Genomic DNA, 14,554 nt, shown 5'->3' with positions numbered 1-14,554 from the left:
CTTCACTCCTATCAATAATAAATGCTGTGGGTCCCAGGGTTCTTGCTGATGAACCTTAGTACAGAGGCTTCAGCTTCAGAAACATGCCAAATAACTTCTACTCTTTCAAGTCTTCAATCAGTTTTTAATCTACTATTGCAACCCAGTTCAACTCTCAGATACCTATATTCTGAATTTCATATTAATCTTCCTCTTCCATTACAAAGAAAGAATGTTTCTTTAGAATTTATCATCACAGCTCCTGACCAAGTGATAAAAGCACATGCATTTGTCTTACTTAACTCCATTAATTATTGTCTATTGAATGAGGCTTTGCTCCTACAGGCTTATCAGTTATTATGGTTATATGTAAAAATACAAGAATATCAGACGTTTGTGAACATAAACCTGACACAAAAATAAAGGTAATTATTTTTAAAAATGATACCGAAGGCTCACTTTCCCTTTCAAAAATGTTGGAGCATTTTTAAGGGAGGCATTTGATGTTACTTATAGTAAGATTTTGATGTATGTTTTCTCATTTCTAAGAAGTTTAACCCTGCTAATCCATCTTTGACTATAGAACCCTTAATGATTTCAAAACATTATCTCAATTCTTCCTCATAATAATTCAACATAATATTATTTCCCTTTTGCAAATGAGGGAACTAAGGTCAAAGTAAATTGAGCAGTCATCTTGCTATTACATGTAAGAGATGGGATTCAAACTCAGAAGTCTCCTGATATCAAGTATACTTAGTGTAAGCAGTATCTGAATCCTTAATATAAAGCAAATTAAGGTAATTTTTCCTTGAAAAGATGTTAAGATATTCCTTCAGACTTGGTTGACTCAAAGGACAGAAAATTTTACTTCTAAGTACAAAGAAACAACCAGGAGTTCCAGTGGGCATTCTGATGATTGCCTGGTAGATCACAATAGTTGTCAGATAAGAGAGCTTTCCTCATTTAAATCAACTCAAGATATCCTTTACTTGTTGAATATTCTTCTCCAGCTTTGGTTAAGTATTTTTTTAAAGATTCTATTCTATATAACTTTAGATCACTAACAATCCCTTAACTTGACAGGCCTTCAAATTAGTGTTCATGCTTAAAATATGAATATTGAAGTCCAATGTTCTCTAATACTCAAGATATGACAACTTTTACTAGGTGCTCTTTGAGGAGGAAAAATCAACTATAGAAGTACTTTCAGTTTCAAAGTCTGAAACAGAAAGAAATTGGAAAGGGGGCAGCTGTGTAGCTCAGTGGAATGAGAGTCAGGCCTAGAGATGGGAGGTCCTAGGTTCAAATCTGGCCTCAGCCACTTCTCAGCTGTGTGACCCTGGGCAAGTCACTTGACCCCCATTGCCTACCCTTTCCACTCTTCCACCTAGGAGCCAATACACAGTATTGACTCCAAGATGGAAGGTAAGGGTTTTAAAAAAAAGGAATTGGAAGAACTTTTTCATTGAATGAAAACAAAAACAAAAATCTAATTTGCCACAATTCTAGTGAATGAAATGAGAAGGTATGGATTGAGAGGGACAGGCTCCGTTTCCTACCTTCATCTCAATTTGTTTGGTTTCTAAATTCTGAAATAGCAGCTTTACTCGAGTTTTCCCATCATCTGAAGATCCTTTAAGTTGAGAAAATTTAAACCTCCAGAGAACATTCTGCAAAGGAATGACATTAATTAGTAATTCATCATTGAAAACAACTGTCATTTTAAAAAATGTAAATAAATTAAATATGCTACTTGAAGAAATTCAGTTTTTCATAGAGGTTTACCATGCTATCACTATAAAGACAGGGAGATAACATTTTACCATTACAAAATATTATATACAAGGGCAGCTAAGCAGCACAGTGGATAGGATGCCAGGTCTAGAGTCAGGAGGGCCTGCGTTCAAATCTGGCTCCAGAACTTTCCTAGCTTAGTGGTCCTGGGCAAGTCAATTTACCCTAGATTCCTATTCCTGACCACTTTTCTATTTCAGTATTGAGACAAAGACAGAAGGTCAATGGTTAAAAAAACCCACCCAAATACTTTATACACAGTGCACTCAATAAGATTTCATTTGCTCTTCAAAGAAAAAACATTTTTATCTTCTCTGAAATTATTAGATTGAGGCTGACTTGCCTGCTCAATACTATAATACTATAATAGAATATAATAAATATATAATATATAATATATAATAAACATATAATACTATAATAGCTATAAGTAGCAGAGTGGAATTTGAGCCTAAATCATCTAAACAGCCTAAATAAAGTACTTTTCATGAAACCCCTTTACTATTTTATAGTGTACATTGTTTCCTTTCTTGCTTTTATCTATTCAAACATCTCTTCACAGACCTAATTCTTTCCTTTATAGTTAGCATTATATTAGGAAAGATGAAAGGAAAGAAGGAAAAAAGAAGGAAGGAGGGAAAAATGAAAGAAGAAAAGAAGTTATGATGGAATTTATAAGCATTTGTTAAATAACTTCTATGTGCCAGTTACTATACTTAGTTCTTTAAAAATATCTCATTTTATTAGGTCATTATATGTTTAGTTCATTATATGTCTGAGTCCAATTTTCTCTCCTTTGATTTTAGCTTCTCTGATTCTCTTGTTTCCTTCTTCCTTTTTTTTCTCTTTGTCTTTCTCTCCCTGTCTGCTGTCCCTATTCTTCTCCCTCTTTTTTCTCACCCATCTTCCCCAACTCTGTCCCTCACCCCAGCCCCCCATCTCTCTCTCCTTCTTTTCCCTCTCCTCCTATCTATCTTTCTGCCTCTCACTGAATTCTTTTTTAAGACTGAAAACTTTAGGAGAATGTCATTTCTTTGCTTGGAAAACTTCTCACATAACATCCTGTTATGGCTCCAGTATAGACGACATGGTCTAGTGGAGGGCAAATAGAATGAAAAATTTTAATCCTGACTGACACCAACTCCATCAGTGGCCTTGGGCAAATCATTTAACCTTAGTTTCCCCTGGACCAAGTTGAAAAATGTAGATAATACTACTTCTTTGCAGTGCTGTGAACATAACTGAACATTTTCCAAAGTACTTAAAGATGAAACATATGCTATAAATGCTTACTCCCTTAATTAAAAAAGATATGTAAGATAAAAATGTAATAGTTATATATTGATAAAAGATAGCTTTACTTATAGATTTTTAAAAATTATAATGAATACTTTGCTTCCTTTATAGATTGTTAAAGATTATAATAAATCCTTCCCATTGCTGAAAAGTCTAGTAAAATAGTTGCATTTAATACCACGTTATAATCTTTTTTTACATTGAAATACTTTATTTTTAGATAATTTTCATATTTTTCCTTTAGCATCAACATTCTGGAGGCATGGAGAGGCAATGTAGATGGATGATTGGTCATTTTAATTTGACTTGGCACCTTTTGACCTATTTCTTTATAAATCTCTATTAAATAAGGTATTTTAGCATTCCAAATGGTATTGGGTGCTTTGTAAAGGTTGTGCCTTATATGGAAAAGTTAAAGAGTATAGGTGCCACATAAATCACTTTAAATAAAATCTCTACTTGGAGAAAAAAGGAAAACCTTTGAAAATACTGAAAGGATAACCTCCAAACCTTCTTCTCCCTCAAAATATCTATGATACTATACCACTACTAACAATAATCTCACAATATATGATTACTTGAGGTATATACATTTCTTATCAAAATATACTTCTAAATGGGGTATTACAAATATTTTTATACTAATTTTATAGATGACTTGCTCAAGGTCATACAAATTACTTTAGGGATCTAGTTACTAAAGCATAATAAACTCAGCCTTTAGGAGCAATCCCATTAGAGTTACTTTCTCACAAAATTATGCACTTAATTTTACAAAGCATTAATCTAATCTCTTGAAAAAAATCTTCTTTGCTTACCAAAGAATAAAAAGGTTAGTTTCTGGGAGAGGCTAAAGCTAATCTTTAGAGATTTAAAAATGAGGATGAAGTTTAGAAAGGACATTCCTTTTCTAGTTTGAGGATTATCTATTAAGGTGGCTTTCTTCTGCTGATCTGTAATACTGATGTCTAATAAACTCTTTTTTGCAAATTCCAACGTCATGAGATTGTAAGAATATCTGATAAAATAACAATTTTTCCAACTGGCTCACCAAAACAATGTTATAATACAAATGCAATCCATATTTCTTTGAATTTCAGTGATGCTTGGTTTAAGTTTGATCATGACAAGGAGAGATAACACCATTTTTTAAGATACCATTTAAAAATGTTGAGAACATAGAAGGGGATGTATGTGCCCTCGATGTCAAACAGAAAAAAAATAAGCAATCATTGACAAATGTAAAGAAAGATCAGTTTTAATGCAATGTCATTGGTAGCATGGTCCAAGACTGGCATCCTTGGAGCCACCATATCATTTTTTAAACATTTATTAATATTCATTTTTAACATGGTTACATGATTTATGCTCCTACTTTCCCCTTCACCCCCCGAGCTCCCCCCACCCATGGCTGATGCACATTTCCATTGGTTTTAACATGTGTCATTGATCAAAACCTATTTCCAAATTGTTGATAGTTGCATTGGTGTGGTAGTTTCGAGTCTACATCCCCAATCATGTCCGCCTCAACCTAGGCGTTCAAGCAGTTGTTTTTCTTATATGTTTCCTCTCCTGCAGTCCTTCCTCTGAATGTGGGTAGCATCTTTACCATAAATCCCTCAGAGCTGTCCTGTGTCATTGCATTGCTGCTGGTACAGGAGCCCATTACATTCGATTTTACCACAGTGTATCAGTCTCTGTGTACAGTGTTCTTCTGGCTCTGTTCCTTTCACTATGCATCTGTTCCTGGAGGTCTTTCCAGTTCAACTGGAACTTCTCCAGTTTATTATTCCTTTTAGCACAATAGTATTCCATCACCAGCATATACCACAGTTTGTTCAGCCATTCCCCAATTGAAGGGCATACCCTCATTTTTCAGTTTTTCCCCACCACAAAAAGCGCAGCTATAAATATTTTTGTACAAGCCTGTTTATCTATGATCTCTTTGGGGTACAAACCCAAAAATGGTATGGCTGGATCAAAGGGCAGGCATTCTTTTATAGCCCTTTGAGCATAGTTCCAAATTGCCAGCCAGAATGGTTGGATCATTCACAACTCCACCAACAATGCATTAATGTCCCTGTTTTGCCACATCCCCTCCAGCATTCATTACTCTCCCCTTCTTTCATTTTAGCCAATCTGCTAGGTGTGAGGGGATACCTCAGAGTTGTTTTGATTTGAATTTCTCTAATTATTAGAGATTTAGAACACTTTCTCATGTGCTTATTGATACTTTTGATTTCTTTACCTGAAAAAATTTCCTATTCATGTCTCTTGCCCATTTATCAATTGGGGAATGGCTTGATTTTTTATAGAATTGATTTAACTCCTTGTATATTTGAGTAATTAGACCCCTGTCAGAGTTTTTTGTTATAAAGCCACCATATCATTTTAACTGAGACACATTTGTATATACTAGTGCCCAGATTAGATTTGTGCATGTTATATTGGTTTGTTCGTGAGCAGGGTAATCAAAGTGTGACTTTATTAGCTTCATGGAAGTATATGTTCAGATGAAACCTGTAGACAACTGACTCACCATTAAGCAAGAGAAAAGAAGTATTTCTTTCCTAACTTTTCTCACCCTCATATTGTCCTTTTTTAGGAGTAGACTTTGAAGAAAGAAACTTTTCTCCATTCTACAGAATTACTAAATAGCATAGTTATGTTTCAAATTATGAACATAACCTGAAGTGATAGAAATAGAATTGAATTTGGACTTAGATTTAGAAAAAAAAGATATAACATTCTATTTTGGTTCTACCACTTCTTAGCCATATACAACAATTAATTAATTATAATCGCCATAAATCCAGAATGTCAGAAAAACAAACAAACTTATTTTATTGTGTTAAATAATAATTCAAGGCAGCTAATGGAGCACTGGGCCTAGAGTTGGGAAGACCTGAATACAAATCTGGCTGCTGATATTTATTAGTTGTATGACCTTGGCAAATCACTTAACCTCTATTCGCTTCAGTTTCCTCATTTGTAAATGAAAATAATAATAGCACTTTCCTTGCAGGGTTGCTCTAAGAATCAAGTGATATAGTCATAAAAATATCACTTAGCCCAGTGCCAGGTACATAGTTGTAGATAAAAGTTTATTATTTTTATCATTATCATTGCTACTAAATTCTACTGTTACTATTATGATAATTACTACTACTACTACTACTACTACTACTACTACTACTACTACTACTACTACTACTACTACTACTACTACTACTACTACTACTACTACTACTATTCTCTAGTGATCAATTTCTGGAATCAGCCTCCTTATACTCTAGGTTTGTCCCTGGATAATACACAAGCAGCCTATTGCCAGGCTCATTGATTGTGATTTTCTGAATTTGCCTTCAAGAACTCAGGATAATAATAAAAGGAAAACTAACATTTATATGGCACTTTATGCTTGGTAAAGCACTTTATATGTATTATCTCTATGTCATGATGAGATTTAAGTAAACATTTTAGTAAAAGGTCACTATTATTATTAATGGAAAAAACTGTATTGGAGAATTTAAAGAACCAGATTTAAAAGGATGAAAGGTTTAAAAAAACCAGATTGAAAAGGATGAAATAATATAGATAAGCAAAAAAGTGACATCAGCCTCAAAAAAAAATATATATATAATGAACTTTTAGAAACAAATAATACAGAAATATAGCTATTGATATTAATATGAAAACATAAGGAGTAATTATATATCTGTATAATATTTGACACATAGGTATAATTTTTCATTGAAATGGTAAGAGGAAGAGCAGAGAATTAAGAGTAGTTAGTGATTCTGCTAAAGAAACTGCAACCTAAAGTAGGGGCAGCTGGGCTAGCTCAGTGGATTGAGAGCCAGGCCTAGAGACGAAAGGTCCTAGGTTCAAATCCGGGCTCAGACACTTCCCAGCTGGGTGACCCTGAACGACTGTCCCATTGCCTACTGGTTGTGGCCCTATGCTCCTAGAATGGAGTCCCAGGACAAAAAAAAAGTGATTCTTTGTTAAGGGATACTAAGGAAATTATTAGCTTTCCAGGTCATCTATCTAGGAGAATCTTCTGAGATGTGTTGAGTCTAAACACTATAAGTTACTTTGAGGACTTCATATGGGGACACTGTTAGTGCCAACAATGATGGGAAAAGCATCAATAAAAATTATTCTAAAAATTAAGCACAAAAGAAACATCATTTAGCCCTAGTCAAGAAGTTGGAGAACTTAGGGCTACAAATAACTCTGAATACTTTCTCTTTGATACATGAAATTCACTCCTTCCCTACATCTTTCTATCTTAGCGTCCTTAAAACAACAGTTTAAGAACCACTTCCTACACAAAAATCTTTTCTGAGATACTTCCAGGTGCCAATCTCTCCTCCCTCAAATTATCTTGTATTTATTTTTATATAGTATGATAAAAATTGAGCTCCTTGAAGGCAGGGATGATTTTATCTTTGTTTTTTTTTAAGTCTAACAACTGCATAGTTCTTTGAACATACTAGGCAAATAATAAATGCTTATTGATCTATTGATTACAAAGATGACATGGTTTTGAATTTAGATTTGTGCACCATTGCATAAAATATAGAAATGTGAATATAGTGAAGTCTTTCAAATTTTATCAAGAAGGCTTACATTTGAAAATGATGGAAGAAAAAAAAATTCACAAGATCTCCCAAAGATCTTTTTTTATTTATTGAAGGTAAAGGAGTAATATAAGAAGAAGAATAGTAGACTTACACATAATAATTTATAGAAAGAATCTCAGAATTGTATAGTTTTCAGAGTATCTAGACTCACATATACCTCCCCAAAACCAATATACTCTGCAAGAAGATTTTTTTGGGAAGAATTTAGTGGTAGTAAAAAAAAATCAGCTCCATAATATATAGGAAAGTTAGTCCTTGACCAAAATCCCAGCTTGGAAAGCCCAGAACATAATTATAAGATGTTAAGGTGATATTAAACTAATTATAAAAATATGGAGAAAATTGTGATATATTTATGAGGCATAAATATCTCCTTAAGTCAAGAAGGGAATAATTTATATGCATGAACAAACAAGTAATCCCCTTTTCTGGAGGGATTTGAATAACTAAGACCTATATTACTTCCAGAAAGTTTGAGGGTAAAAGAGATTACAAATTTGGTGCTGTCTGTGGGGGAGGTTGGAAGAGGGCATTTCTCTCTCCTTTCTCCCCTATCAGTTATATATAGTTTTGAAAGGGAAGTTATTTTACAAATAGAAAATGTTGCATATATAAGATCAAAAACCAAAAGTGCCAGCCAGACATAGATACACATAGAGACCTGAAGGACAAAGCAGCTTCAAAGAGCAGGTCTCTGATTACAGAGAAGAAAGTCAGTCTAAGGAGAGAGCTGAGCCTAATGAAGAAATTGCAAGGGTTGTTGTTTGTGAACTCGATGAAGACTGAAAGGACATGAAGGCTCTCCAGCTCCAGGAATTGGCAGCTGCCTTTGCTAATCGTATTCTTCACTACTACTGTACTCTAAGTCTGAGTCCATTCTTCCCATGGGTGTTGCAGGTATTTGTAGAAGAGTTCACCCTAGGTTTGATAGGAGTATATTTTATAGCTATTGCTTTTGCTATACCATATTATTAAACACCTTTCCTAAAAGACAATTGTGTCTACTTCCTACGCAAAAATCTTTTCTGAGATACTTCCAGTTGCCAATCTCTCCTCCCTCAAATTATCTTGTATTTATTTTTATATAGTATGATAAAAATTGAGCTCCTTGAAGGCAGGGATGATTTTATCTTTTTTTTTTTTTAAGTCTAACAACTATATAGTTCTTTGAACATACTAGGTAAATAAAAAAAAAATTCTGTTGAGAGGAAGTACTCTGGTTGAAGTTCATGAGCTATCATTTTAGAAGTGAAGATCCATAGGGTTACTCATAGAACCAAGAAATATTAGTCATACTCTAGGGATGCAACTCATGAATGGGCGAGTAAGTTGGAGGAGTAGCTTATGTGGAGTGGTGCTATGAATTATTGTGTATTCCTTTAGAGATGTTCAGCAGAGCTTCTTTCAGATTCTTAGAGATGAAAGAGATGATCTTCATCAATACAATATCTTGGGTGAGATTAAATTAACAACGAGGAATTGTGCTCTCCTTCCTCTACCTCAGGGGGTCGGCAACCTTTTTGGCCTTGAGAGCCACAAACGCCACATTTTTAAAAATGTAATTTTGTGAGAGCCGTACAGTGCTCACAGTGCGTGCTCCTGTAACAGCGCCTGGAAAAAATGACTTTATGGCTCCTGCAGAAAGAGCCATAACTGGCCCTCAAAAGAGCCAGATATGGCTCGAGAGCCATACGTTGCTGACCCCTGCTCTACCTTGATATTTCCATTATTCCTTCCAAATGGTCATCTTGCCTCTACTTTAATACCTCTAAAATTTTAAAAATACCATCTATCACAAGACTATCTATTCTGTTCTTGAATAGTTTTAATTTAATTGTTAGGAAGTTCTTATGTAAAGTGAGTCATGAGCTCCGGTTTTTTGTGTTGTGGATAATACTAATGAGTATGAGATGGTTAGAGAAGCAGCCTACAATGTACATCTCTAGAAAAGCCTCCAAAAACTTTATAAAGCAGATGGATAACTAAAAGGACAGAGGTTCAGAGTTTAAATTAAAAAGAGATAAGAAGCTACAACAACTAAAATAATAGATACCATAGGGAGAAAGACTGAAATTAAGAAGAATTAGAGGCTCAATACAGATGTGAGTATGGACTTCTCAAATACAAAGAATGGTAAAGTGATAATTAAAAAATAATAATCCAGTGGAAGTAGCAACCTCCACAAAGGATATTTCTAGAACCCCTTTCTCTTCTGGAACTGGATGCTTCAAAGAAAGCATCTTGGATAAATTAACCAAGACCAAGTATTCCATGTATACATGGAATAATTTTCATACTTCATTCAAAAGCTTGTTAATTGGTTGTTAAGCAGCATAAAGACATTTGCTACTGCTTCCACTGACTATATTTCTATGCTGGGCTAAGTGGTTAGAATATGACTTTGAAGATGGCAGGTGGATGCTAGGTATATTATATACAAATAATTTTATCATGAAGCTTAGTTGATTCTAATTTGGTCTTCCAGACATGAAATACTTGAAACAAAAGATGGGAAATGGGGACATGAATTTCCTGTTGGATGAAATACAAGAGATTTGAGAAGTGCATGCCAATAAAATAAAAGGATGAGGTTATGAAAGAAGACTTATTACACTCTTTGGTTCTATAAGTAGTTAGACTATTATCTGAATTTGCTATTAAAGATAACATAAGGAGGGTCATGTAGATTCAGAAATGTCAAGAAAATTTACAAAGTTGTACCAGGTCTGAATTCTTTCAATTTTGAAAGTTCCAGATTTTTCAATTCCCTTTATATTCAAAGTCAATTTTCTTCTGTTTTGTTACAAAATTCTAACAACATAAAACATAGCAGAGCTGGAATAGAAATTAGATAATATTTAATCTTACTCCCTCAATTTTTAATAGATGAGGAAACTGAGGCTCAGTGAGGACACATAGGATTCCACAGGGAAAAAACCCAATAAATAAAAGTTCAAACATAAATCTGACTCAAAATTCAGTACTTTTACCATTAAACAATGCTGCCTTTCATCTTTAGATATTATATTTGTCCAACGGTTATGATTAACTAGGGCATTGTGTTTACAAGTAAAATTACAAGGGGCTAATTATCAGAACTTCATCTATTAATAGTATAAAGATTATACAGAATATTGACAGCCTAGAATAGAAATTGACCTAAAATGTTTAGGTCTTCCAGATAAACATAAACATGTTCCTGGTTGAGATAATATCTTACTAGAAGGAATAAGTAATAGAACTCTGTACAACTAATGCAAAATATATAGATGATCTGCTCTTAATAAACACAGAGTCTCAAGAGAACTGAGAAGAGAGACCTTTCCATAAATGTTTAAGAACTTATCGTGTTGACTACTTAATATTCAAAAGAGAATGTTTTTAAAGAACTAGATTTGAAAAGGTGCCTCCAAAAGCTAAATTGATTGACAGTTTCCAGCTCCTTCAGATTTGCTAATTCAGTTACTGACTGCTAAAATATTGCAAAAATGTAAAACAGAGCAATAGGTCAGCAAAATCACATCAGGTGGTTATGCACATTACAATAAGTATGATAATGATAGACTTTGTAACAGCAGCATACTACCAAAAGTCAAGTCCTTTTTGAGTGGTACCTTGGAAATTGTCTAGCCCAACCATCTTATTTTATAGATGAGGAAACTGAGGCTTACAGTCATTTGCCTGTAACAGTTGGAGTTCAGACACTGGTCTTCTGATTTCATATGCAATGTTCCATCTACCAAATCATACTATTTACATATATTAAGTGAAGTTTTCCATAGGCATGTAAAAATAGTGGTTCAAAGAAAGATAGGGAAACTGGAGATAAATAGACATTTTGTCCAATCAATCAATAAATCTTTATTGAATATCTAGTATGTTCCTGGCTCTGTGCTAAGTGTTGGGAATACAAAAAGAGGCAAGACACAATCCCTGACAATCCTTTACAATTCGATGCAGGAAATTCCAATCTAAGTGTTGTTATACAAATCCTAAATTTAAGGGAGTGGAGATATAGCTTCCAAAGATCAATTAGGCCTGAAACGTCAACAAAAAACTGACTCCATTTCTACTCTCAAACAAATCCAATAGCAAATGTTATTTTTCCTTGCTAATATTTGGTATTCTCAGGCAGCAAATATAAAAATGAATATATTTTCTTTCAAAGTGAATTCATTGAATGTAATGAGAGCAGACATAGGTAGAATTGTGTCTCTGTAGTTTCCCTGAATGGCCAGATTTTGTTCATTGACATTCTTTTGTGACATTTCCTGACCCAAGCTCAAGGCAAAATATAGAAGCTTCAATCATGGCCACATTCTGTCCACAACACTCCCCAGTGTAGGCTGACCCAGATTAAAATGTAATTAAGAAATGTTTAATGAATAAATAAAAACACAATAAAACTAATTCAAAAACTTTAAAAACTAATTCAGTATGCAGTCATTAGAGATTCTTATGTATGCATTTAGAAGCACACATCTATTTGGATTTGACACCCATGCTAGAAAAGAAAAAATTCATTTGATATTCAGTCATCAGAGAGAACAACATTTTATATTATTAGGGGTAGTGCATATATTAAATTATATTGAATAATATTTTAAAGGTTTATCCTCTTGATTCCTCCAGTGCCAAATCAGTATGCATTAGTATGCTAAAGGGAAATCAACTGTTATTTAAACAAGTGTTCAAGTTCCAGAATTGGTTATTATAATCATTTTTTAAAAAAGTATTACACTCCTTGACTTCTTACCTTTGTTTTACTGTCAAAACAGGTGAATCCCAAGGCAAAATCCACTGTGAAGCACAGTGCTTCCCCTTGCCAGCTGCACATATATGTTTTGGACTAGGAAAAAAAAGTATTAATTTTGAGAAAATGTGGTTTAGAAACCATTATTCAACCTAATCTAACAATAAAATTCTATACTTAGATTCTAGAAAAGTCTAGACATACAAACTAACAACCCAGAGTGAGACAAAAGGAAAACATATGTCATCAATAACGATAGAAATATTGGCCTACTTGGTTGAAACTTTCTTTTTTTTTTTTACTCTAGACTAAATAACTCTTAGTATTTAAAATTTTCACAGGCTTTGATGGGGCTTCTTGTTACTTAGACACACAACAAAACAAATTGTTTTGATTCCTTAGGTGTCAATGAGTATCTCAGGGGTTTACCTTTAAAGGCTACTTTCAAACCTGCAACACTCAGAGGGTCATGGGCACAGGATAAGCAGGTTGTAAACTACCTGCCTCAGGGCATGGTTGCAGGTACACCCATAGATCAGCAGTCAATCCTCCCTGAAAACAATCAGGCTGATGATGTATATAGATTCATGCAGAGTTTTTCCAAAGCCAGGTGATTCCCATCATCCCCTTCCCAACTCTGAAGGATATAGGTAAGTTTTAAGAGAGAGATTTAACTTTTAGGTTATAGAACAAGGTAATTCAGAGAGGATCTGGTATGCTAAAGAACTCTATCTGTGCCATATTTATGTTCATCCCAATCCAGATCTTGGGCATGTTTTCCTGTGAGTTAGAACCTTAGGCAATGGAGAGAGAGAGAGAGAGAGAGAGAGAGAGAGAGAGAGAGAGAGAGAGAGAGAGAGAGAGAGAAAGAGAGAGAGAGAGACAGAGAGAGAGACAGAGAGAGAGACAGAGAGAGAGACAGACAGACAGACAGACAGACAGACAGACAAAGATAGAGACAAAGAGACAAAGTCAGAGACAGAGAGAGAGATAGATAAGGATAGGGAGACAGACAGAGACACAGAGAGAGATTCTGACTTTTCTGTTTATAGGAGAGAAGGGACCTCTACTGGTCTAAGCTTCCTACTGGCCTAAGCATGCTTAAAGGGCAGCTGCAAATAAGAAAAAAAGTTATATTATTCTGAATAGTACATTTCTCAGAAAAGTTTTCTGAAGTATCTGCTGTCCCTAAATGACAGTCCCAGGGAAGAAGCAATGCCACCACATTGAGACACTCCTCTACACATTCTAGATTACTTAGTGTTATTTGTTAACTGATGTAAATATGGGAAAACTGACTTCCTTTTCCACAAAGGAACCCTTCTAAGTATTGCAGGTAAATTGCTACTGATTACAAATCAATTTCTATGTGCTCTGTAGTGTCTCTGCAAATTAATCTTGGTTTAGAATGTCAGAGAAAGCTTTGAGGACATGGAACTTGAAGTGAAACTGTCTCCGGGAACCTTATATTCTGCTTCTTAGAATTCATGCTGAGTGAGACAGTGATAATTGATTTCACAAAGGAGATCCCCTCAGTTCCCACACTGCTCACTAGTCTTCCCCATACTTCAGGGATAGACTGATTGCCATTTGATATAACAAAGAGGAAGTCCCTGCTGAAGTTGCCATTAGTCATTGGAGTAGCTTTTATGCTATCCATCATGTGCCACAGAGATCTCTGGAATTGTTCCTGTCATGAATGCTACACATTTTAGTAATGTTCAGCTTACCAAAGACATAGAGTTTCTATAAAAAGGAATATCATTAGGAGTGCTTTCTAACCAGGAAAAGAATCTGCACAATGAACACAACATAAACGGAAAAAAAACAATGACAAAAAGAAAAATAATCAATGTTTAACTATAATGACTAAACCTATCCTGAGAAAAGAATTAAGAAATGCATCTTCCTTCTCTCTTTGTAGAGGTGTGAGTTTGCTGGGGTGAAATATTGTGTATATTGTAAAGTGCAATTGATATATTGATTGGTTTGGCTGAATTGCTTCTCTTTTCTCTCTGTCTCTCTCCCTTCAAGAAATAGCTTTCTCTGTAGAGGAGAGTGACATATAATAAAAAAAAAA

At 34.4% G+C, this 14,554-nt stretch overlaps 1 protein-coding gene across 1 annotated transcript in view; it reads right to left on the bottom strand.

Moving 5' to 3' along the window:
* The window catches only part of SNTG2 (syntrophin gamma 2), a 622,101-nt gene that overhangs the window by 29,071 nt on the left and 578,476 nt on the right, over positions 1 to 14,554 (bottom strand). Inside the window, exons 15-16 of the mRNA XM_044660932.1 lie at positions 12,478 to 12,570; positions 1,542 to 1,652 (exon numbers count right to left, since the gene is read on the bottom strand). Coding sequence (XP_044516867.1) covers positions 1,542 to 1,652; positions 12,478 to 12,570 — 204 coding nt within the window. The remainder of the gene's footprint in view (positions 1 to 1,541; positions 1,653 to 12,477; positions 12,571 to 14,554) is intronic.

Source organism: Gracilinanus agilis, chromosome 2 (assembly GCF_016433145.1).
Source record: "Gracilinanus agilis isolate LMUSP501 chromosome 2, AgileGrace, whole genome shotgun sequence".
NCBI lineage: Eukaryota > Metazoa > Chordata > Mammalia > Didelphimorphia > Didelphidae > Gracilinanus > Gracilinanus agilis.
This window is presented reverse-complemented; position numbering and strand designations above follow the sequence as displayed.